The sequence below is a fragment of the Thalassophryne amazonica genome, chromosome 2 (assembly GCF_902500255.1).
Source record: "Thalassophryne amazonica chromosome 2, fThaAma1.1, whole genome shotgun sequence".
Classification (NCBI taxonomy): Eukaryota; Metazoa; Chordata; class Actinopteri; order Batrachoidiformes; family Batrachoididae; genus Thalassophryne; species Thalassophryne amazonica.
In genome coordinates this window covers 131,021,865-131,048,721 of record NC_047104.1, presented here as the reverse complement: position 1 = coordinate 131,048,721, position 26,857 = coordinate 131,021,865, and the positions used below count along the sequence as shown (strand labels likewise).

The 26,857-nt window shown below is 39.8% G+C and overlaps 1 protein-coding gene and 1 long non-coding RNA gene across 2 annotated transcripts in view; one reads left to right on the top strand and one right to left on the bottom strand.

The window, feature by feature from the left end:
* Window positions 1-78: 78 nt before the first annotated feature.
* Window positions 79-25,544, top strand: ptpmt1 (protein tyrosine phosphatase mitochondrial 1). The gene is made up of 4 exons (XM_034193333.1): window positions 79-288; window positions 5,413-5,493; window positions 13,888-14,079; window positions 24,719-25,544. Exons 1-4 carry the CDS (start codon window positions 142-144, stop codon window positions 24,845-24,847), a joined length of 549 nt encoding a protein of 182 aa, XP_034049224.1. The 5' UTR covers window positions 79-141; the 3' UTR covers window positions 24,848-25,544.
* Window positions 17,136-26,857, bottom strand: part of LOC117530457 — a 22,804-nt gene continuing 13,082 nt past the window's right edge. Inside the window, exon 3 of the long non-coding RNA XR_004566368.1 lies at window positions 17,136-17,267. This is a non-coding gene — a long non-coding RNA (uncharacterized LOC117530457). The remainder of the gene's footprint in view (window positions 17,268-26,857) is intronic.

Sequence of the window (26,857 nt, the reverse complement as noted above, 5' to 3'; positions counted from 1 at the left end):
TTCTTCCTGTGCAGTAGGTGGCAGTAAATCACTTAAAAAAGCTGTGTCCCAACTTTTGTTTTTTAAGTAGAAGAAGAAACAACCACCAAATCTACTTTATGAGTTTTATTTTAGTGATATCTTTAAAATCAACAAGCAGCCATGTCTGGGATGCTAGCGAGACTACTTTTTTATCCAACGTTAGGCTACAATGTTTTAATGGAGAAAGTGTCGTCGCGGCGGTGGTTCGACCGGGTGGATGAGACTGTGGTTCTGGGAGCGCTGCCGTTCCGATCCATGATCAAACAGGTCAGTGACTGCTGCAGCTAACACCAAACTCAAAAGTCCACTCCGAAGAAATAATAATAATAATTCAGGTTTTATGCATGAATGTCTTCAGAATGTGTAAACTGTGAAGGCATTTACTTTACAAGGTGGATATTATTCCGTGACGTCACGGAATAATATCCACCTCGTAACCGGAAGATGATTGTAAGTCGCTGCTAACGCTCCATCGTGACGCATGCTCTCGGAGAGTGATGGGTCCCTGACACCGGAGCCCCCCAGGGCTTTGTACTCTTCCTCTTGCTCTTCTCCCTATAAATCAGTGAGACTGACTACAGCTCAGCCGAAGTGTTTAATTCCCGAGGTTGCAGAAAATACAACAGTCATTGGCCTCATTCATGACTGATGAGTTTGCATACAGTTTTGAGGTTTAACAACTGGTCTGCTCATGATCCGAACAACCTGGAGCTGAATGCTCCCAAAACTATGGAGATGACAGTGACTTTTAGGAGACGCTGCCATCACTGCACCATCACCACCCTCAACAGTACAGTCCCCAATAGTGGCAAGTTTCTGGTTTCTAGGATTCGCCATCTCTCACGACCTCAAATGGACTACCAGCATCACCTTAATCACCAGGAAGGCCCAGCAGAGGATGTGCTTCCTCCATCAGCTCAGAAAATTCAACCTGCCACAACCTGGCTCAGGTCTACAAGGTCGTCATCCAGTCTGTTCTCTGCTCATCCATCATCGTCTGGTTTGGGGAGGCAACCACACAAGACAGGAACAGACTGCAGAGGTCCATCAACACCACTTCTGTTTATGTGATAATAATCCATTAGGGCCCCTTTACACATAGTGCGAAGTTTGGTTGAAGTGCACATGAAGCAGGAATCGTGTGCAAAATGTGTAAAATTGTTTCTGTCTTGAACGCCTTGTACACCTGTTGCTACAAGTATTTGCGCACACCAGCGGCTGAAAGACAGTGCACTGTGCAAACCCATCGATCCCTCTTGCGGCCAAATTCCAGCTCACACACACACAAACAGCTAATACCGCTCGTTTGGCATTTAGAAAATGTGTGGCCATTCGTACTCTTGGCATGACAACAACCTGCAGACACTGTCGTGCTGGCAGTGAAATTTGTCTAAGTGCCCCACGAGTGTGGCTTTAGTGTGTGACTGAACTGACAGGAGGTGTGGCCGTCGACAGAAGCAGCTGTGGAGATCTGTCGATTGGGACATCCTAGCTGGACAACACTTGCTGTGTTTGGACAGACATGGACTAACAACTGCCCACTGTTGATGCACGTGTCTGTTTGCTGTCATCACGTGGAAATAAATAAAAACATATATCGTTGTGGTGATATATGCTGTGGGTTGCAGTGAGCGTGCACGCGCTCTCTCACTGCAGCCCATTGATAGGCTGAAATGGACCGTCAGACCAGAACACACAGTGGGCGGTCTGACTTTCACATCACCCACGTGAGCTCTGTTCCATATGATGTGGTGTCAGTTCTGGCGCGCTGTCCACAAGACACGTGTGTCAGGCAGGACACACATGGGCCTGCTGGACACATGCCAGCAGATGTTGACATAAGAGCGAACTGCTTCTCATTCATGTCATTTCATGACTGTATGTCTGTGCCCATGGGTCATCTACAGAGGAACAGATGGATCATATTTGTATTGCCCGCTTGATAAGAGGGATTCAATATAAAATGCTGTGTATGGTGTGGTTTTTTGTTTTTTTTTTCCCATTTTTTTTAATACACCCATCTCTTTGCTGATTTGCAGGGGTGGTGGCCAAGTGGTTAATGCCCTTGGTTTCAGTGCGATTTCAGGCATTTTTCATTCAGTTCGTTTTATTGGTTTATTTGACAGGGACAAATCAAATTAATTTTATTTATATAGCGCCAAATCACAACAAACAGTTGCCCCAAGGCACTTTATATTGTAAAGCAAAAGCCAGACAATAATTACAGAAAAACCCCAACGGTCAAAACGACCCCCTATGAGCAAACACTTGGCGACAGTGGGAAGGAAACTCCCTTTTAACAGGAAGAAACCTCCAGCAGAACCAGGCTCAGGGAGGGGCAGTCTTCTGCTGGGACTGGTTGGGGCTGATGGGAGAGAATCAGGAAAAAGACATGCTGTGGAAGACAGCAGAGGTCAATCACTAATGATTAAATGCAGAGTGGTGCATACAGAGCAAAAAGAGGTGAATAAAAAGAAACACTCAGTGCATCATGGGAACCCCCCAGCAGTCTAAGTCTATAGCAGCATAACTAAGGGATGATTCAGGGTCACTTGATCCAACCCTAACTATAAGCTTTAGCAAAAAGGAAAGTTTTAAGCTTAATCTTAAAAGTAGAGAGGGTGTCTGTCTCCCTAATCCGAATTGGGAGCTGGTTCCACAGGAGAGGAGCCTGAAAGCTGAAGGCTCTGCCTCCCATTCTACTCTTACAAACCCTAGGAACTACAAGTAAGCCTGCAGTCTGAAAGTGAAGCGCTCTATTGGGGTGACATGGTACTATGAGGTCCCTAAGATAAGATGGGACCTGATTATTCAAAACCTTATAAGTAAGAAGAAGAATTTTAAATTCTATTCTGGAATTAACAGGGAGCCAATGAAGAGAAGCCAGTATGGGTGAAATATGCTCTCTCCTTCTAGTCCCTGTCAGTACTCTAGCTGCAGCATTTTGAATTAACTGAAGGCTTTTCAGGGAACTTTTAGGACAACCTGATAATAATGAATTACAATAGTCCAGCCTAGAAGAAATAAATATATGAATTAGCTTTTCAACATCACTCTGAGACAAGACCTTTCTAATTTTAGAGATATTGCACAAATGCAAAAAAGCAGTCCTACATATTTGCTTAATATGCGCATTGAAGGACATATCCTGATCAAAAATGACTCCAAGATTTCTCACAGTATTACTTGAGGTCAGGGTAATGCCATCCAGAGTAAGGATCTGGTTAGACACCATGTTTCTAAGATTTGTGTGGCCAAGTACAATAACTTCAGTTTTATCTGAATTTAAAAGCAGGAAATTAGAGGTCATCCATGTCTTTATGTCTGAAAGACATTCCTGCAGTTTAACTAATTGGTGTGTGTCCTCTGGCTTCATGGATAGATAAAGCTGGGTATCATCTGTGTAACAATGAAAATTTAAGCAATGCTTTCTAATAATACTGCCTAAGGGAATCATGTATAAAGTGAATAAAATCAGTCCTAGCACAGAACCTTGTGGAACTCCATAATTAACCTTAGTCTGTGAAGAAGACTCCCCATTTACATGAACAAATTGTAATCTATTAGATAAATATGATTCATACCACTGCAGCGCAGTGCCTTTAATACCTATGGCATGCTCTAATCTCTAATAAAATTTTATTGTCAATGGTATCAAAAGCTGCACTGAGGTCTAACAGGACGAGCACAGAGATGAGTCCACTGTCTGAGGCCATAAGAAGATCATTTGTAACCTTCACTAATGCTGTTTCTGTACTATGATGAATTCTGAAACCTGACTGAAACTCTTCAAATAGACCATTCCTCTGCAGATGATCAGTTAGCTGTTTTACAACTACCCTTTCACGAATTTTTGAGAAAAAAGGAAGGTTGGAGATTGGCCTATAATTAGCTAAGATAGCTGGGTCAAGTGCTGGCTTTTTAAGTAATGGTTTAATTACTGCCACCTTAAAAGCCTGTGGTACATAGCCAACTAATAAAGATAGATTGATCATATTTAAGATCAAAGCATTAATTAATGGTAGGGCTTCCTTGAGCAGCCTGGTAGGAATGGGGTCTAATAGACATGTTTATGGTTTGGAGGAAGTGACTAATGAAAGTAACTCAGACAGAACAATCTGAGAGAAAGAGTCTAACCAAATACCAGCATTACTGAAAGCAGCCGAAAATAAAGATATGTCTTTGGGATGGTTATGAATAATTTTTTCTCTAATAGTTAAAATTTTATTTGCAAAGAAAGTCATGAAGTCATTACTAGTTAAAGTTAAAAGAATACTCGGCTCAATAGAGCTCTGACTCTTTGTCAGCCTGGCTACAGTGCTGAAAAGAAACCTGGGGTTGTTCTTATTTTCTTCAATTAGTGATGAATAGTAAGATGTCCTAGCTTTACGGAGGGATTTTTTATAGAGCAACAGACTCTTTTTCCAGGCTAAATGAGGATCTTCTAAATTAGTGAGACGCCATTTCCTCTCCAGCTTACGGGTTATCTTCTTTAAGCTGCGAGTTTGTGGGTTATTCCACGGAGTCAGGCACTTCTGATTTAAGGCTCTTTTTTTCAGAGGAGCTACAGCATCCAAGGTTGTGCTCAATGAGGATGTAAAGCTATTGGACAGTGCATATTAATGAACGTACAATTGTTTATAGACTGTCGCATGCATGAACCCTTGCACTGGGATCATGCACTCCTGCCCATCAGAGCGATGTTTTGTGGTGTGCTAACTCGAACTTTTTCGCTCTGTTTTACTGTAGTCGACCAAACTTCGTGTAACAGAGGCCAGCAGGTGTCACTGTGCAGATGTAGTTGGTAAACCTAGTTGGAATCCTCAAAAGGATTCTCTGGTCACAAGGCCCGAGCCCTGGGGTTTAGCCTTCTGGTTAGAGAGTCCGACTCCCATGCTGGAGATTGTGAGTTCACGTTCCGTGGGGAGTGAATGGGCGGAGTTATAACAACACAATGCAGAGTACAGCTGCTACATTTGCACGATGTGTGAAGGGGCCTTTAAGAGGAAACTTTTAAAAATTAACATTTTTTTTAAATTGTGAACAATTTGTGCTGAAAATCAACATTTTTCACATCACAAAACTTGATTTCCTGCTTGAGCTTTGTTGTGTTTTTAATGCACATTTCTTCAAGGATAGTCAGTCATATTACAATTTGATCATCACTACATCTTTCATCACAAAGGTCTCTGAAAACTGAAATAAGGTTAAAAAATATTGTAATTATTTTTTTGTTTTCATTATTTTTATTTTTATTTTTTTTAGTCCCCCTGTATGAAATACGGAGGATATAGCACTCAGGATGTCTGTCTGTCTGTCTGTTTTCTCTTGTTAGCGTGATAGGTAATGGGCATATGTCATCTCCCGATGACTTCTTTTTTAATGTTACAGCTTGTGGAAGGAGAAAATGTCAGAGGGGTTATCACCATGAATGAGGAATATGAAACCAAATATTTCTGTCTCTCTGCTGAGGTGAGTGCACACTATTTGTTTCTTATTCTCAGTTTACATGCTCAGGATTTGGTCTATTTGGCATTCAGAATTAACATATGTTAAAATTTTTTGAGGAATTGAAAGCTAAATGTATGTATAAATAAATGGGGGAGGTGATAGTCTAGTGGTTAAGGTGTTGGGCTTGAGACCAAAAGATCCTCGGTTCAAATCCCAGCCTGACTGGAAAATCACTAAGGGCCCTTGGGCAAGGTCCTTAATTCCCTAGTTGCTCCCGGTGTGTAGTGAGCGCCTTGTATGGCAGCACGCTCACATCGGGGTGAATGTGAGGCATTATTTGTAAAAGCGTCTGCTGCAGATGGAAAAACGCTATATAAATGCAGTCCATTTAAATGTAGTGCTTGTACGTCTTTGGCGTTCTACTGTAAATATACATCCTCTTTGGCTATAGTAGGAGTGATTTGCTAATTTGATGAGTCATTCCACCTTAGATGACTGACATGTACGAGCCAATAGGGGAGTCTATGCTCTGTAAATTGTACATAACAGGATGGGTCTTAGAATGTTTTATTTTGTCTGTTTTTAAAGGTGCTAACATTTTCTGCTCTCACAACATCCTCCAGAAGGTCATTCCATCAGTATGACTCCATGTGTGAAGAAGCAGTAGCACATGTCTGTCTGTGTAAACATCTTAAGTTTCCTGCCCTGGCATCCAGTCCTGCTGTTTTCATCCATATGGAAAAGGCTGGTGCCGGTGTTGTACCAGTTGCATATTTCAAATCAAATCAATTTTATTTATATAGTGCCAAATCACAACAAACAGTTGCCCCAAGGCGCCTTATATTGTAAGGCAAGGCCATACAATAATTACGGAAAAACCTCAACGGTCAAAACGACCCCCTGTGAGCAAGCACTTGGCAACAGTGGGAAGGAAAACTCCCTTTTAACAGGAAGAAACCTCCAGCAGAACCAGGCTCAGGGAGGGGCAGTCTTCTGCTGGAACTGGTTGGGGCTGAGGGAGAGAACCAGGAAAAAGACATGCTGTGGAGGGGAGCAGAGATCAATTACTAATGATTAAATGCAGAGTGGTGCATACAGAGCAAAAAGAGAAAGAGACACTCAGTGCATCATGGGAACCCCCCAGCAGTCTAAGTCTATAGCAGCATAACTACGGGATGGCTCAGGGTCACCTGATCCAGCCCTAACTATAAGCTTTAGCAAAAAGGAAAGTTTTAAGCCTAATCTTAAAAGTAGAGAGGGTGTCTGTCTCCCTGATCTGAATTGGGAGCTGGTTCCACAGGAGAGAAGCCTGAAAGCTGAAGGCTCTGCCTCCCATTCTACTCTTACAAAACCCTAGGAACCTTAAGTAAGCCTGCAGTCTGAGAGCGAAGCACTCTATTGGGGTGATATGGTACTATGAGGTCCCTAAGATAAGATGGGACCTGATTATTCAAAACCTTATAAGTAAGAAGAATAATTTTAAATGCTATTCTAGAATTAACAGGAAGCCAATGAAGAGAGGCCAATATGGGTGAGATATGCTCTCTCCTTCTAGTCCCTGTCAGCACTCTAGCTGCAGCATTTTGAATTAACTGAAGGCTTTTCAGGGAACTTTTAGGACAACCTGATAATAATGAATTACAATAGTCCAGCCTAGAGGAAATAAATGCATGAATTAGTTTTTCAGCATCACTCTGAGACAAGACCTTTCTAATTTTAGAGATATTGCGCAAATGCAAAAAAGCAGTCCTACATATTTGTTTAATATGCACATTGAATGACATATCCTGATCAAAAATGACTCCAAGATTTCTCACAGTATTACTAGAGGTCAGGGTAATGCCATCCAGAGTAAGGATCTGGTTAGACACCATGTTTCTAAGATTTGTGGGGCCAAGTACAATAACTTCAGTTTTATCTGAGTTTAAAAGCAGGAAATTAGAGGTCATCCATGTCTTTATGTCTGTAAGACAATCCTGCAGTTTAGCTAATTGGTGTGTGTGTCCTCTGGCTTCATGGATAGACAAAGCTGGGTATCATCTGCGTAACAATGAAAATTTAAGCAATGGCGTCTAATAATACTGCCTAAGGGAAACATGTATAAAGTGAATAAAATTGGTCCTAGCACAGAACCTTGTGGAACTCCATAATTAACCTTAGTCTGTGAAGAAGATTCCCCATTTACATGAACAAATTGTAATCTATTAGATAAATATGATTCAAACCACCGCAGCGCAGTGCCTTTAATACCTATGGCGTGCTCTAATCTCTGTAATAAAATTTTATGGTCAACAGTATCAAAAGCAGCACTGAGGTCTAACAGAACAAGCACAGAGATGAGTCCACTGTCTGAGGCCATAAAATCATTTGTAACCTTCGCTAATGCTGTTTCTGTACTATGATGAATTCTAAAACCTGACTGAAACTCTTCAAATAGACCATTCCTCTGCAGATGATCAGTTAGCTGTTTTACAACTACCCTTTCAAGAATTTTTGAGAGAAAAGGAAGGTTGGAGATTGGCCTATAATTAGCTAAGATAGCTGGGTCAAGTGATGGCTTTTTAAGTAATGGTTTAATTACAGCCACCTTAAAAGCCTGTGGTACATAGCCAACTAATAAAGATAGATTGATCATATTTAAGATCGAAGCATTAATTAATGGTAGGGCTTCCTTGAGCAGCCTGGTAGGAATGGGGTCTAATAGACATGTTGATGGTTTGGAGGAAGTAACTAATGAAAATAACTCAGACAGAACAATCGGAGAGAAAGAGTCTAACCAATTACCGGCATCACTGAAAGCAGCCAAAGATAACAATACGTCTTTGGGATGGCTATGAGTAATTTTTTCTCTAATAGTTAAAATTTTATGAGCAAAGAAAGTCATGAAGTCATTACTAGTTAAAGTTAAAGGAATACTCGGCTCAATAGAGCTCTGACTCTTTGTCAGCCTGGCTACAGTGCTGAAAAGAAACCTGGGGTTGTTCTTATTTTCTTCAATTAGTGATGAGTAGTAAGATGTCCTAGCTTTACGGAGGGCTTTTTTTATAGAGCAACAGACTCTTTTTCCAGGCTAAGTGAAGATCTTCTAAATTAGTGAGATGCCGTTTCCTCTCCAACTTACGGGTTATCTGCTTTAAGCTGCTAGTTTGTGAGTTATACCACGGAGTCAGGCACTTCTTATTTAAAGCTCTCTTTTTCAGAGGAGCTACAGCATCCAAAGTTGTCTTCAATGAGGATGTACAACTATTGACGAGATACTCTATCTCACTTACAGAGTTTAGGTAGGTACTCTGCACTGTGTTGGTATATGGCATTAGAGAACATAAAGAAGGAATCATATCCTTAAACCTAGTTACAGCGCTTTCTGAAAGACTTCTAGTGTAATGAAACTTATTCCCCACTGCTGGGTAGTCCATCAGAGTAAATGTAAATGTTATTAAGAAATTATCAGACAGAAGGGAGTTTTCATGGAATACTGTTAAGTCTTCAATTTCCATACCATAAGTCAGAACAAGATCTAAGATATGATTAAAGTGGTGGGTGGACTCATTTACATTTTGAGCAATGCCAATTGAGTCTAATAATAGATTAAATGCAGTGTTGAGGCTGTCATTCTCAGCATCTGTGTGGATGTTAAAATCGCCCACTATAATTATCTTATCTGAGCTAAGCACTAAGTCAGACAAAAGGTCTGAAAATTCACAGAGAAACTCACAGTAACGACCAGGTGGACGATAGATAATAACAAATAAAACTGGTTTTTGGGACTTCCAATTTGGATGGACAAGACTAAGAGTCAAGCTTTCAAATGAATTAAAGCTCTGTCTGGGTTTTTGATTAATTAATAAGCTGGAATGGAAGATTGCTGCTAATCCTCCGCCTCGGCCCGTGCTACGAGCATTCTGGCAGTTAGTGTGACTCGGGGGTGTTGACTCATTTAAACTAACATATTCATCCTGCTGTAACCAGGTTTCTGTAAGGCAGAATAAATCAATATGTTGATCATTTATTATATAATTTACTAACAGGGACTTAGAAGAGAGAGACCTAATGTTTAATAGACCGTATTTAACTGTTTTAGTCTGTGGTGCAGTTGAAGGTACTATATTATTTTTTCTTTTTGAATTTTTATGCTTAAATAGATTTTTAGTGGTTGTTGGTGGTCTACGGGGATGGGGTAATGAAGGGATGGCAGGGGGAGAGAAGCTGTAGAGAGGTGTGTAAGACTACAACTCTGCTTCCTGGTCCCAACCCTGGATAGTCACAGTTTGGAGGATTTAAGAAAATTGGCCAGATTTCTAGAAATGAGAGCTGCTCCATCCAAAGTGGGATGGATGCTGTCTCTTCTAACAAGACCAGGTTTTCCCCAGAAGCTTTGCCAATTATCTATGAAGCCCACCTCATTTTTTTGGACACCACTCAGACAGCCAGCAATTCAGGGAGAACATGCGGCTAAACATGTCACTCCCGGTCCGATTGGGGAGGGGCCCAGAGAAAACTACAGAGTCCGACATTGTTTTTGCAAAGGTACACACCGGTTCAATGTTAATTTTAGTGACCTCCGATTGGCGTAACCGGGTGTCATTACTGCCGACGTGAATTACAATCTTACCAAATTTACGCTTAGCCTTAGCCAGCAGTTTCAAATTTCCTTCAATGTTGCCTGCTATGGCCCCCGGAAGACAATTGACTATGGTTGCTGGTGTTGCTAACTTCACGTTTCTCAAAACAGAGTCGCCAATAACCAGAGTTTGATCCTCGGCGGGTGTGTCATCGAGTGGGGAAAAATAGTTAGAAATGTGAACGGGTTGGCGGTGTACACGGGGTTCTGTTTAGAACTATGCTTCTTCCTCATAGTCACCCAGTCGGCCTGCTTTCCCGGCTGCTCGGGATCTGCTGGAAGGGAACTAACGGCGGCTAAGCTACCTTGGTCCGCACCGACTACAGGGGCCTGGCTAGCTGTAGAATTTTCCACGGTGCGGAGCCGAGTCTCCAATTCGCCCAGCCTGGCCTCCAAAGCTACGAATAAGCTACACTTATTACAAGTACCATTACTGCTAAAGGAGGCCGAGGAATAACTAAACATTTCACACCCAGAGCAGAAAAGTGCAGGAGAGACAGGAGAAGCCGCCATGCTAAATCGGCTAAGAGCTAGTAGCTGCGCTAAGCTAGTGGATTCCTAAAAACACACAAAGTGAATAATGTGTAAGTAATTTAGAGGTGATTCAACAGAGGGAGTGCTTTAGTTAAGTCACGTGAAGATTACACTGTGAAACAAATCTTTATCTAGTTAACTAGATCAATCTAACTGCGCCAGAGGTGTCAAGTAACGAAGTACAAATACTTCGTTACTGTACTTAAGTACACTTTTTAGGTATCTATACTTTACTCCTTTACTTATTTTTCTGCCTACTTCTGACTTCTACTCATTACATTTTCACACAAGTATCTGTACTTTCTATTCCTTACATTTTTTAAAACAAACAGCCTCGTTACTCTTGGCTTCAGTTTAATGTTTATATATATATATTTCACGTCATGTGGGCTTGTAATCAACATGCTTTGAACCGTGAACCAATCCAAGCAGTGGTTCGCAGATTGCAGCAATGCTTCGACCTATTGCTTCGTTTATTCTCTTTCTTTCGCTTAATTTTCCCCCGCTAAAACCCTAAAGAGCATACATCTGTGAGTATTATTTACCTTTTCTATGTTAAACCGACCTGTTATGGTCTTCTGAAACAGTTGATAGATGTATTTTATAACTTAAAAACGGGAGCGACGCTAACGCGTTAGCATGTCTATGGGATTTTCAATGTTAAAAGTTAGCATTAAGCAATTGCAGCTCTCATAACGTTCGGGTGCATTTGTTTTCAAATTGTAATATTTCTTAAATTTATTTTTGTTTATATATTAATAATCTAATGATTATTATATACAATTTTAGAGAAAGAGGCAAAAAGAACCTGAATAGAAACACAACAGAAAATATAAAAGCAACTAACAATGAACATACATAAATAAATACATATACATAAATAAATGTTTCCTGTGAACACCTAGTGACTCTTACACCTCCACTTCATCCCTGTCTTATTTAATGACAGTTTGTTTCTGTCAAACCATATTTTCAATGTGTTAATTTCTTCAGTGATTTCCTCCAGAACTTTCTGCCAAAATAGAAAACTGCTGCATCCTTGTAAGAGCAGAATACTACTGGAATGAATTTGAATAAGGAAAGTTGTTTTTTTTTTTTTTTTTTCTTCACTAAATGGATGCTGCACTCACTGCAGTTTATTGTCTGGAATAGTCCCAGATTGCATTTCAGAGCTTCTAGAATTGAAACATTTTCGTGCAGGTGGTGTTGGGGGGTAATTTTGGGTTTTGGGTCTTGGGCCACATGTAGAACGAATCAGTTTTTAAATTAAGCTTTCAATTCATATAGTGGCATCTACCTTTTGTTTTTTTGTTTTTTTTAAAGGTTACTTTATACTTTTATACTTTAAGTAGGTTTTGGAGCACATACTTTTTCACTTTTACTTGAGTAAAGAGGTCAAGTTGATACTTCAACTTTTACCAGTGTTTTTAAACTGCAGTATCTATACTTCTACTTAAGTAACAAATGTGTGTACTTTTGACACCACTGAACTGCGCAGATTAAACAGCTAACAGATACATCAAAACACCGCTGTGCTCCAGAACAGGAAGTGATACAATACCGCAGTGAGAGCCAACCACCAGTAGAGGCAAGCCATATTTGAAAGGATTAAGGAGGTTACCTCTTATCCTTTTCTCTACAAGTGTTGGCAGCTTCATTTTTTTTCTCTCCTTCAACAAAGTTGGCTGGCGGTTATGTTTTCACCCCTGTTTTTGTTTGTTTGTTTTGTCTTTGGGAGCAGCCTGTAATCCACAATTTTTATGAAATTTATATAGAAGATTCATATCCTAATAGGCAAGAACTCATTCAGTTTTCAAGGTCATAGCTCAGAAGTCACAGGAAAAATCCCTATCAGTCCTGATAGCCCTGTACCAATGCAGCCTAAAATGCCTTCACCTTTAACTTAAGTATTGGACTGGTGTGAAAGTGAGTCAAAGGCTTTTTGGAAGTCCAAATATATAGCATCAGTACCAACTCTATCATCAAGCAATTTTGACCAAAGCTCTAAAGATTCTAGGAGCTGAGTGAGAGTAGATCTCTCATGAATAAAACCATGTTGAGCTGTTGGGGGGATGGGGAACCCCTTATTTTTGTGCATATGTTTTAGTACTTTATCATGCTTGGCACCTGTCATGACTTTCCTTATGGTAGATGTTAGACTGACAGGTTGATAGTTGGCAGCATTCTTTTTTTTTTTGTCCCTTCTTGTATATGGGGTAATGTGGGCTATTCTCCAATCCTCAGGAAGCTTCCCTTGCTGCAGCGAGGCTCTGAATATGCTTTTGATCACTTGTAGAAAGCTCTTAAGAGGGCTGTTTCACAGAGCACCGTTCCTTCCCGTTTCATCCCGAATAGCAAATTGGGGAACGTTTTGAAGGAGCATAATAACTTCTTAATCCATCTTTGTCAGTGTTGAACAAACTTGGCGGGCATAGTACTTACAGCCATTATAGGCACCAGATTAGAAATCTGGATGAAGTTTTGGAACTTCATCCTGATTCCCAAAATCTTTGACAGTAAGTGGTTCATAGTGACGTTGTAGTGACTGTGGCTTGAAACTTGATTGATTGTGCTCAATTGGGGTAAAAATTTGAATCCGAAGCAGTATTTGTTGAGGTTATGGCTGAGGGCACAGCTACTTTCCTTTAGTTTTTGAATGGGTTGCCAGGTGTATAAGCCAGCCTGTTAGGAGGCAAGCCATTTCATCCCATTTTTGGATTCGTGAGCGATGGTAGTAGAATGGCGCCCTGTGGAATAGGGGTGTAAGATCAAGACAATCTTGTACTGTAGTGCAGACTATTATCTTAAATTCAGTGGGATTAACAAACCATCTCATGAATCATGTTACAGTGTCTTGGTGGCCTCACGAGTATACTTTGTGCACAGTCACTTTTGAAAGCTGCCTGCTCTGGACAGACTTGCCATACAGTATCATACTGTTTGTATTTCTTAATGATTAATTTGTAAAAGTGGTATAAAACATAAAGTTCTGTTTGTATAAAGTAGATGGAACAAATTTTAATGTCCGTGCTATGACCATGAAAACAATCATGCTACTGTTGCTCTCAAATGAACCTGAATTTACTGCTTAACAATTTATTGTTCTCAGCGAGAGGCTACTGAGAATTGGTGAACATTGTGCTTCATAAAGTACAGCTGTGACCAAGTCAGCCAGTAGACAGACGCAGATGCTACCTGAAGATGTATCACCCTCCTTTATGAATTCTGTGGTAAATGATTGGTTGTTGTGTTGGCTGCAGGAGTGGCATGCTGCAGGCGTGGAGCAGCTGAGGTTGAGCACCGTTGACCTAACTGGTGTTCCCAGTCTGGAGAATCTGCACCGAGGTGTGGAGTTCATCTTGCAGCACAGAGAGCAAGGAAACGGCGTGTATGTACACTGCAAGGCCGGACGTTCGCGCAGCGCCACAATGGCTGCTGCATACCTCATACGGGTCAGTTCATATAACTGCAGTTTATTTTCTAATCTAGATTTCAATTTTATAACAGTATAGACTGCAATTAAAGGGTGGCCACAGAAATGGAAATGTGCAGTATATTGCACAGAACCATGAGGAGAAGTGCTCAAAGTGTCTTTGAGTGCATCTAACTCACACGACTAAGCCACAGTGCTGCCTGAAGATATAGATTTAATTTATCAGGATTGTTTTTGGAAATGTACTGTCCAATGAAAAATTAACAGATTAAATAAAATCATAAAAATAAAATCATGTCATACTTTTAGGAGTACAAGTACTGTACTGTACTGAAAGTATTCACAGTGCTTCACTTTTTCACTTTATGTTACAACTTTATTCCAAAATGAAGTAATTTTTCCCCCTCCAAATTTTACTTACAACACCCCATAATGAAAACATGAAAAAAACCCTTTTTTCTTTTTTGGAAGTTTTTGCATATATATATATATATATATATATATATATATATATATATATATATATATATATATATATATATATATATATATATATATATATAAAGAAATCACACGTACATAAGTATTCACACCCTTTGCTCAATACTTTGTTGATGCACCTTTGGCAACAATTATAGCCTCAAGTCTTCATGAACACGATGCCACAAGCTTGGTGCACCTACAGTTGTATGCAAAAGTTTTGGCACCCCTGATAATTTTCATTATTTTCCTTTATAAATCATTGGTTGTCTGGATCAGAAATTTAATTTAAATATATCATACAGCAGATGAACACATTGATATTTGAGAAGTGAAATGAAGTTTCTAATATTTACAGAAAGTGTGCAATAATTATTTAAACAAAATTAGACAGGTGCATAATTTGAGCACCCTTGTAATTTTATTAATTTGAGTACATTAAGCACTAATTATTGGAACACAAAATTGGTTTGGTAAGCTCATTGACCCTTGACCTCCTTACACAGGTGAATCCAATCATGAGAAACGGTATTTAAGGTGGCCTTTTACAAATGTTTCCCCTCTTTGCATCTCTTCTAAACAACTCTCAAATGACCTGAAAACAAAGATTGTTCAACATCATGGTTTAGGGGAAGGATACAAAAAGCTATCTCAGAGATTTCAGCTGTCGGAGTCCTCTGTGAGGAACATAGTGAGGAAATGGAAGACCACAGGCACAGTACTAATTAAGGCCCGAAGTGGCAGGCCAAGAAAAATCTCAGATAAGCTGAAGTGAAGGATCGTGAGAACAGTCATAGTCAACCCACAGACCTGCTCCAAAGACCTACAACATGATCTTGCTGCAGATAGTGTCTCTGTGCATCGTTCAACTATACAGCGCACTTTGCACAAAGAGATGCTGTATGATGCTGTAATGCAGAGGAAGCCTTTTCTGCGTATACACCACAAACAGTTGCTTGAGGTATGTTAAAGCACATTTGGATAAGCCAACTTCATTTTGGAATAAGGTGCTGTAGACTGATGAAACTAAAATTGTATTATTTGGACATAAAGTGACATGGCAATGCCATGTGCATTTATGCTATATACTATACTATACTATATTTAAATTCATCTATCTTTTTGTGCTTTATTGATGCCACAAAGACATTTGACAGAGTAAACCATAACAACACATGCTGCCATCAAAGCAACGTCTTTTTCAGGGACGTCCCTGCTTATTTCAGCAAGACAATGCCAAGCAACATTCTGCACGTGTTACAACAGCATAGCTTCGCTGAACAACTGAAGTCGTACATCAAGCAAGAATGGGAAAGAATTCCACCGACAAAGTTTGCAAAAATCTAAAAAAAACAAAAACTTTTGTCATTATGGGACAGTGTTGCCACAGTTACTTTGAAAAAGTAATCCAATTACTGATTACTCCTTGAAAAAGTAACTTAGTTACTTTACTGATTACTCACTTGTAAAAGTAACTAAGTTAGATTACTAGTTACTTTTTTAGTTACTTTCCCCAGCTGCCGACGACAACCCTCTGCCACCTCAACATGACAATATGTGTTTTGCCAAAACTCACTTTATAGTCACCCTTTCTTGATTTTAATGAAAATAAATACTTGTTTTACGAAAAGTAAAATAAAGACCTCTTTCTTGGCCTCATATTTAAATGTTGACAGCACTGTAACAGTAAAACTTGCAATTTCTAACCTACATTGTTTATAAATGTAACTATTTAAATTCTCTCTAAACATTTTACTTGTTGAAATTATTGTTATTAGTATTAGTAGTTGTAGTAAAAGGAAAAAGGCTTCAAAACTGGACCTTTAATCTAGGGGTGTTGTCGGGGGGCACATCCCTGCCCCATGCCCCCATTCCATCTGGATTCGCCCCTGCTTTGGCATTTGAACACGAAGAATGGATAACATTTATTTATGCAGAAAACATGACCAGATTTAGAGGTAAGAAAGTTTCATTGCGTTTTCACATCATGTGGTCCTCAGAAAGAGAGTTTAGGTGCATTTCAGTGGAAAATAGTGTTAGTTGTTGACGCGTCGCGGTGGATCAGCTGTTTTTAACGAGCAGATACGAGTGGCTCAGCTCAGAATTCTAAATAAAGGAGAAAAAAAGCATAAAAATGTCTTTGTTAAACTCAGTGCAGGTGTGCTGTTGTCACCGTGCTTTAAGAGGCGAAGACGAGCTGCTGCAGAAAACTGCAGATGAAAAGCTCACAGCTCCCTTAAAGTGGGCAGTTCAGTTGAGCTTAGTGTAGAATTTTGAGGGAAAAAAATGAATTTCATCCATTTTTGGAATAAGGCTGTAACATGACAAAATGTGGGGAAAAAAAGTGAAGTGCTGTGAATTCTTTCTGGATGCACTGTATGCATTTTCACAATGCATGAATCTCACCACTGATTTTGAATTTAAAAATTAGCAGTCTTGAAAATGTATAAAGTTTGGCATGTTGATTTCTTTGCTTCTGTATGCAGCCTGCAGTGTGATGATGTGGCTACAGATTACTTTCAGAAGCATTCATACACAATTTGAGGCCTTAATTCTGAAAGGTTAAGTCATATAGTCAAACTTGCCAAATTTATTTACAACCCCAATTCCAATGAAGTTGGGACATTGTGTGAAATGTAAATAAAAACAGGATACAATGATTTGCAAATCCTCTTCAACGTATATTCAATTGAATACACCACAAAGGAAAGATATCTAATGTTCAAACTAGGGATGTCTCGATCAGGTTTTTTTGGCCCTGATCCGATTCCGAGTCATCTGATTTTAAGTATCTGCCGATACAGAGTCCCGATCCGATACTTTAAAAACTGAGTGAACAATGAACAAATGCTAAATATATAATATTTTCATTTTAATCACCTTATTTTATTATTTATCACTTAAACAGTGCACTTCTCCTTGAGGTAGCTTGAACAATCAAGTAATAATCTACCAGACTTAAAAATGTACAAATTTCCATGTTATTTTATTTTGTCTAAAAATAAATGTCCAAGGTTCCTTATGTTAAACAAGAAATTATCTAATCTGAAATAACAGGTGGTTTTAATTTACAGATGAAAGGTTTCTAAAGAACCATTTATTGATTTAGCTATTTTAATTGCAAGTGTTCTAAACTTTTTAAAACAATAATCAGAAATTTTGAAGTAACAAACAACAACAACAAAAAAACATTTCCAAGGATTTTTCCTCAGAAAACTGCTCTATAAATGAGCAGTCCTGTGACACATTTCTGTTTTGTAGAGGTCAGTGGTTTCTGCACCGATCTGTTTTGTACAGATCAGTAGCTTCTGCGCCGATCTGTTTTGTACAGATCAGTGGTTTTTGCCACTAGTCTTCCGTGTTTTGGCCCGACGCATCGTTCCTATTGGACAGCGCAAAGCTGTGTCACAGCTCAGAGTGTCGAAAGTTCGATTGGGTTGAACTTATTTTTTTCTTTTTTCAGTAAAAAAAAAAAAAAGATTGGGTTGAACTTTGACCGTGTCAGCCTGCCGACAAGCGGCAATGCGCGCTCCCGTCAGAAACGTCGCTTCTGAAGTTTAGTTTGGCTTTTGACGCGATGCTTCTGACACCTCTAAAAAGCAACGCGTCTCATTGAAAATAATGCTTTTTAGACCGATTCTTGACGCCTCTGATGCTTCCGACGCGTGACAGGCCCATTAATCTGCAATAATGAACTTGAAATAGCGCTGATCAAAATAATGAGGATAAAATCTATATCGGATTCCTGATCGGGATGCAACGTCCGATTTCGATCAAATCTGAAACCACGTCTCATTTCAGTCTGTCTCATTTGGATACTAATAGCATTTTTGAAAAATTCCAGTCTGGCTTCAAATCACTTCATAGTACTGAAACAGCACTGTTGAAAGTTTTTAATGATCTTATTTTAATTGTTGACTCTGGTTGCTCTGGGATTTTAGTTCTGCTGGATTTGACTGCAGCCTTTGACACGGTTGATCACTGTATTTTAGTGTCCCGTCTGGAGCATTATGCAGGTTTTAAAGGCACAGCACTGGAGTGGTTTAGATCTTATCTTAGAGACCGTAGTTTCTCTGTGCACCTTGGGCCACACCAGTCCAGCTCAGCACCCTTAAATTATGGTGTTCCACAAGGCTCTGTTTTGGGTCCTGCTCTTTTTTCACTGTATATGCTGCCACTTGGCACCATATTCAGAAAATACAACTTGGCCTTTCATTTTTATGCTGATGACCTGCAAATCTATCTGCCACTTAAGCTCCCATCAAATTCTCTTACTATTTTGGTAAATTGTCTGCAGGAAGTGAAAACTTGGTTGGCTCAAAACTTTCTAATTCTCAATGAGAATAAAACTGAAATAGTTGGTTTTGGCCCTGTATGGTCATCTGGTTCATATGATGTGCTTGGTCCTTTGTCTTCCTGTGTGCATGATTCTGTCAGAAATTTGGGGGTCATTTTTGACAGCTCCTTCAAAATGGACAAGCAAATTAATTCTGTGGTAAAGGCCAGTTTCTACCAACTCAGAATCTTGAGAAAAGTGAAGGCTTACCTCCCAGCCTGTGATTTTGAGCGAGTTATTCATTTGTTTCAATCAATCAATCAATTTTTTTATATAGCGCCAAATCACAACAAACAGTTGCCCCAAGGTGCTTTATATTGTAAGGCAAGGCCATACAATAATTATGTAAAACCCCAACGGTCAAAACGACCCCCTGTGAGCAAGCACTTGGCTACAGTGGGAAGGAAAAACTCCCTTTTAACAGGAAGAAACCTCCAGCAGAACCAGGCTCAGGGAGGGGCAGTCTTCTGCTGGGACTGGTTGGGGCTGAGGGAGAGAACCAGGAAAAAGACATGCTGTGGAGGGGAGCAGAGATCGATCACTAATGATTAAATGCAGAGTGGTGCATACAGAGCAAAAAGAGAAAGAAACAGTGCATCATGGGAACCCCCCAGCAGTCTACGTCTATAGCAGCATAACTAAGGGATGATTCAGGGTCACCTGATCCAGCCCTAACTATAAGCTTTAGCAAAAAGGAAAGTTTTAAGCCTAATCTTAAAAGTAGAGAGGGTGTCTGTCTCCCTGATCTGAATTGGGAGCTGGTTCCACAGGAGAGGAGCCTGAAAGCTGAAGGCTCTGCCTCCCATTCTACTCTTACAAACCCTAGGAACTACAAGTAAGCCTGCAGTCTGAGAGCGAAGCGCTCTATTGGGGTGATATGGTACTACGAGGTCCCTAAGATAAGATGGGACCTGATTATTCAAAACCTTATAAGTAAGAAGAAGAATTTTAAATTCTATTCTAGAATTAACAGGAAGCCAATGAAGAGAGGCCAATATGGGTGAGATATGCTCTCTCCTTCTAGTCCCCGTCAGTACTCTAGCTGCAGCGTTTTGAATTAACTGAAGGCTTTTTAGGGAACTTTTAGGACAACCTGATAATAATGAATTACAATAGTCCAGCCTAGAGGAAATAAATGCATGAATTAGTTTTTCAGCATCACTCTGAGACAAGACCTTTCTGATTTTAGAGATATTGCGTAAATGCAAAAAAGCAGTCCTACATATTTAATATGCGCTTTGAATGACATATCCTGATCAAAAATGACTCCAAGATTTCTCACAGTATTACTAGAGGTCAGTGTAATGCCATCCAGAGTAAGGATCTGGTTAGACACCATGTTTCTAAGATTTGTGGGGCCAAGTACAATAACTTCAGTTTTATCTGAGTTTAAAAGCAGGAAATTAGAGGTCATCCATGTCTTTATGTCTGTAAGACAATCCTGCAGTTTAGCTAATTGGTGTGTGTCCTCTGGCTTCATGGATAGATAAAGCTGGGTATCATCTGCGTAACAATGAAAATTTAAGCAATACCGTCTAATAATACTGCCTAAGGGAAGCATGTATAAAGTGAATAAAATTGGTCCTAGCACAGAACCTTGTGGAACTCCATAATTAACTTTAGTCTGTGAAGAAGATTCCCCATTTACATGAACAAATTGTAATCTATTAGACAAATATGATTCAAACCACCGCAGCGCAGTGCCTTTAATACCTATGGCATGCTCTAATCTCTGTAATAAAATTTTATGGTCAACAGTATCAAAAGCAGCACTGAGGTCTAACAGAACAAGCACAGAGATGAGTCCACTGTCCGAGGCCATAAGAAGATCATTTGTAACCTTCACTAATGCTGTTTCTGTACTATGATGAATTCTAAAACCTGACTGAAACTCTTCAAATAGACCATTCCTCTGCAGATGATCAGTTAGCTGTTTTACAACTACCCTTTCAAGAATTTTTGAGAGAAAAGGAAGGTTGGAGATTGGCCTATAATTAGCTAAGATAGCTGGGTCAAGTGATGGCTTTTTAAGTAATGGTTTAATTACTGCCACCTTAAAAGCCTGTGGTACATAGCCAACTAACAAAGATAGATTGATCATATTTAAGATCGAAGCATTAAATAATGGTAAGGCTTCCTTGAGCAGCCTGGTAGGAATGGGGTCTAATAAACATGTTGATGGTTTGGATGAAGTAACTAATGAAAATAACTCAGACAGAACAATCTGAGAGAAAGAGTCTAACCAAATACCGGCATCACTGAAAGCAGCCAAAGATAACGATACGTCTTTGGGATGGTTATGAGTAATTTTTTCTCTAATAGTTAAAATTTTGTTAGCAAAGAAAGTCATGAAGTCATTACTAGTTAAAGTTAATGGAATACTCAGCTCAATAGAGCTCTGACTCTTTGTCAGCCTGGCTACAGTGCTGAAAAGAAACCTGGGGTTGTTCTTATTTTCTTCAATTAGTGATGAGTAGAAAGATGTCCTAGCTTTACGGAGGGCTTTTTTATAGAGCAACAGACTCTTTTTCCAGGCTAAGTGAAGATCTTCTAAATTAGTGAGACGCCATTTCCTCTCCAACTTACGGGTTATCTGCTCTAAGCTACGAGTTTGTGAGTTATACCACGGAGTCAGACACTTCTGATTTAAAGCTCTCTTTTTCAGAGGAGCTACAGCATCCAAAGTTGTCTTCAATGAGGATGTAAAACTACTGACGAGATACTCTATCTCCCTTACAGAGTTTAGGTAGCTACTCTGCACTGTGTTGGTATATGGCATTAGAGAACATAAAGAAGGAATCATATCCTTAAACCTAGTTACAGCGCTTTCTGAAAGACTTCTAGTGTAATGAAACTTATTCCCCACTGCTGGGTAGTCCATCAGAGTAAATGTAAATGTTATTAAGAAATGATCAGACAGCAGGGAGTTTTCATGGAATACTGTTAAGTCTTCTATTTCCATACCATAAGTCAGAACAAGATCTAAGATATGATTAAAGTGGTGGGTGGACTCATTTACTTTTTGAGCAAAGCCAATAGAGTCTAATAATAGATTAAATGCAGTGTTGAGGCTGTCATTCTCAGCATCTGTGTGGATGTTAAAATCGCCCACTATAATTATCTTATCTGAGCTAAGCACTAAGTCAGACAAAAGGTCTGAAAATTCACAGAGAAACTCACAGTAACGACCAGGTGGACGATAGATAATAACAAATAAAACTGGTTTTTGGGACTTCCAATTTGGATGGACAAGACTAAGAGACAAGCTTTCAAATGAATTAAAGCTCTGTCTGGGTTTTTGATTAATTAATAAGCTGGAATGGAAGATTGCTGCTAATCCTCCGCCCCATCCCGTGCTACGAGCATTCTGACAGTTAGTGTGACTCGGGGGTGTTGACTCATTTAAACTAACATATTCATCCTGCTGTAACCAGGTTTCTCTTAGGCAGAATAAATCAATATGTTGATCAATTATTATATCATTTACCAACAGGGACTTAGAAGAGAGAGACCTAATGTTTAATAGACCACATTTAACTGTTTTAGTCTGTGGTGCAGTTGAAGGTGCTATATTATTTTTTCTTTTTGAATTTTTATGCTTAAATAGATTTTTGCTGGTTATTGGTGGTCTGGGAGCAGGCACCGTCTCTACGGGGATGGGGTAATGAGGGGATGGCAGGGGGAGAGAAGCTGCAGAGAGGTGTGTAAGACTACAACTCTGCTTTGTTTATAACATCTCATCTAGATTATTGTAACTCACTCTACTGTGGACTGGACCAGTCGTCTCTAAAGCGTCTGCAACAGGTTCAGAACGCTGCTGCACGACTGCTCACAGGGATGAGGAAGCAAGAGCACATCACCCCTGTGTTAGCCTCGCTCCATTGGCTCCCAGTCACATTTAGGATTGATTTTAAGATCCTGCTGCTTGTGTTCAAGTGTTTAAATGCTTTGGCTCCCAATTACCTCTCTGAGCTTTTGACTCCTTATGTTCCAGTCAGATCAGTGAGGTCAGAAAGCCAGCTTTTATTAAATGTGCCCGATCTCGATTAAAAACTCGAGGTGATCGGGCTTCTTCGGTGGCTGCGCCTAAACTTTGGAACAGTTTGCCTTTGCACATCAGTGCTGCTCCATCTCTAGAGTTTTTTAAATCTGTTCTTAAGACTCATTTTTATGCTTTGGCTTTTAATACAATTTAAGCTGTGTGTGTCTGGTTTTGTGTTTTCGTATATTTTGGAATTTTAATGCTCTGTTTTTGTGGTATGGTTTTTAATATTGTTTTTACTGTGAAGCACTTTGGGCAGCTGCTGTTGTTGTAAATGTGCTATATAAATAAAATTGACATTGACACGTGATCGGGCCCGATTTCCGATCACGTGATTGGATCGTGACATCCCTAGTTCAGACTGATACATTTTTTGTTTTTGTACGAATATTTGCTCAAAGACTGGGAAAGTTGATGAATGCTCAAAGAACACCTGTTTGGAACATTCCACAGGTGAACAGGTTAATTGAAAACAGGTGAGTGTAATGATTGGGTATAAAAGGAGCATCCCCAAAAGGCTCAGCCGTTCGCAAGCAAATATCGGGCGAGGATTACCACTTTGTGAACAACTGCGTGGAAAAAATAGTCCAACAGTTTAAGAACAATGTTTCTCAATGTTCAATTGCAAGGACATTTTACACAACGTCCTAACTTTATTGGAATTGGGGTTGTAGATTTGTACAGTCCTGAGTGCAGATGCACAATCACATTCAGTTTAACCCTCTGATCTCCACAACTCCCTGGTGAATTTGAAAGGCATTCATAGCCAAACTGACAGTTTGTCATAGCTAGAAACTGTGAAACCAGAAACGAACAGGTTTCCAAATTTCTGATGGTCCTTGAATGAACCATATGTGAAACAGATTTTTTTTTTAAATCAGTGACTTTGTTGTTTAAAAATGACCAAAAAGAAAATTATTTGCTTTCTCTAGATGTTGTAAGTTTGAAATGGATAATTAAAGTCCCTCCACTGTGCATCTCCGTTCATACCAACTCATATAAGGAATTTAAAATTTAGTGAATCTTCATGTGAACTGCAGACTGGAGGACTGAAGAACACAAACATGGGAGAGAAGATGGCACAGAAAAATCAATTTTTTCCACATATGTAAGTCATGTGAACATATCAGAGGAGCATCGTTTGAATGTGTGCAGGTGAGGGATGTGAAGTATATAGGGAGAAGGATGCAGAGGATGGAGCCACCAGGCAAGAGGAGAAGAGAGAGGCCAAAGAGGAGGTTTATGAATGTGGTGAAGGAGGACATGTGACAGAGGATGCAGAGGACAGGGTGAGATGGAAGGTCTGGTTTGGTAAGAAAAAAAAAAGAAAGAAAAGTTGCAGGAAGATGGTAACTCGTATCCACCCATTAACTTTCTGAACCCACTTGTTCCAGTCCAGGTTCACAGGGGGCTGCAACCTATCCAGCAGTTGGTTGTCAAATAATTTCATAAATATTCAGGGTTGTGGTGTGTGTGTGTGTTTTTTGTTTCTCTCTCCTTCATTTTGATTTGTGAGATTGTAATGGTTATACTGTGTGGAATACAATTTTGTTTAAGGAAAGGCCAAATTACCAACCAAAAGTTAATTTCTGAGTAAACCTGGGCACTTATTAACTGACAACTAATGACTAGAACTGAAGATGCCTGGTAGAACTGATCTGTCAGTCTCTTTGAGAGTGCAGGTGATGCAGCTTCTGGCTCCAGAGCAAATTTGTGTGCTCATGTTACCAATTGGCACATTCATTCAGACCATAAGTACAGACACACGGCTGACCTCTGACACTTTGCTCTTGTGCTCAGTTACACTGCTGGACTCCAGATGAAGCCTGTCAGAACCTGGCATCCATTCGACCTCACATCCTGGTGCGCTCAGCACACCTGGAGATGCTGAAGACATACCACCAGCAGGTGTGTGGACAGTCAGGCTGAGGGAGCCAGGCAGGGGTCAGAGGTCAGTATGTTTTGGCAGGACATTTGAAGTCACAAGGAAGTGAATCACGGCTGCTCCACTTTGTTTTTCAGCCAATCGTGCTGCATGTTAATTATTTTATTTCCTCACAAATGTCACATTATTTTCATGAACAGAAACTCGGTGGGCATTGTTTCCATTTGATAGTCTTGGATTATTATTATGATTTTTTTTTTTTTTTTTTAATCCTTGGAATATTCAAAACCTGCCGTATCAACATGCTGTGGTGATAGTGTTTCCATGACGTGAAGGTTTCTCTTTTAGGCACCTGAATTTAGAATTTATTTCAAAATCAGGAATTTGTGAAGCTCAGGGTTATCTTACAAGATGTTCCAACTTTTTTTTTTTTTAAATGTGTACAGCTTTTGTACTGCATTTGCACAAGTGCACAGTTTTGTGTCATTCTGCCATGCAGCAGTTACTGTGTACACTAGGAAACATTTTTTCCCTTTATTGGTTGTCTCATAACTTTAAAGAACTATAGAGACTCCATATTACAATAAATGTTTTAACATGAATATGATTTGAGATTTCATTTGGTTCCTCTGTGTGTCATCAGACCTCTGCACATGTATGTGAAAGCTGCTGTTTGCCATGTCACTCCATTAAAACGTGAGCTAGCCGACTCGTTAGCACATAACATTGCTCTCCCAAAGCTCAAACCTCCCCTGTCTTGCAATTAGCAGCTGCCCTTTATGAATTTTTTGGGGGCTGATGTTAGGGAGTAAATAATTTAGGATACAGATATAGCTGCTGATATATATATATATATATATATATATATATATACGAGGTCTGTTAGAAAAGTATCCGACCTTTTTATTTTTTGCAAAAACCATATGGATTTGAATCACGTGTGATTGCATCAGCCAAGCTTGAACCTTCGTGCGCATGCATGAGTTTTTTCACGCCTGTCGGTTGTGTCATTCGCCTGTGAGCAGTGGTCCACCCCTCTTGTCGGATTTTTATTGCAAATAAAATGTCTGAACGATTTGGAGCTTTGCTGCATCAATTTTTTCCAGAAACTGTGAGAGACCTCCAGGTGGACACCATTTGGAAAATTCAGATGGCTTTCAGGGACGATTTTATGGGGATTACACAGATTAAGGAGTGCTCCAGCCGGTTTAAAGACCGCCCACAGTTGCTGAGAGCGCGCTGCGCTCCGAGCGCCAATCGACAGGCTCAAACCCCACTGAAACAACCAGATCATTTCCAACGTGAAGGCTTTGTTGATCTGAGATGTCGTCTGACTTACACAAAAATGGCAGAAGACGTAGACATCAAGACTTTTTCGGCACATTACACTGTTACAGGAGTTTTTTTTCATGGAAAGAGGAGCGGAGGAATGCGCCACCGTGCCGCTCATGGCGCGGCACAAAACCACCTCTGTGTTGGTCTCACAGGACGGCTTTCATATGGCTTTCGGTGGCTTTTCAGTCGTGTGACTATCCGAGAAATGCATGTGCACGAAGGTTCAAGCTTGGCTGATGCAATCACATGTGATTCAAATCCATATGGGTTTTGCAAAAAATAAAAAGGTCGGATACTTTTCTAACAGACCTCGTGTGTGTGTGTGTGTGTGTATGTATGTATGTGTATGTATATATATATATATATATATATATATATACTCAACAAAAATATAAACGCAACACTTTTGGTTTTACTCCCAGTTTGTATGAGATGAACTCAAAGATCTAAAACTTTTTCCACATACACAATATCACCATTTCCCTAAAATATTGTTCACAAACCAGTCTAAATCTGTGATAGTGAGCACTTCTCCTTTGCTGAGATAATCCATCCCACCTCACAGGTGTGCCATACCAAGATGCTGATTAGACACCATGATTAGTGCACAGGTGTGCCTTAGACTGCCCACAATAAAAGGCCACTCTGAAAGGTGCAGTTTTGTTTTATTGGGGGGGGGATACCAGTCAGTATCTGGTGTGACCACCATTTGCCTCATG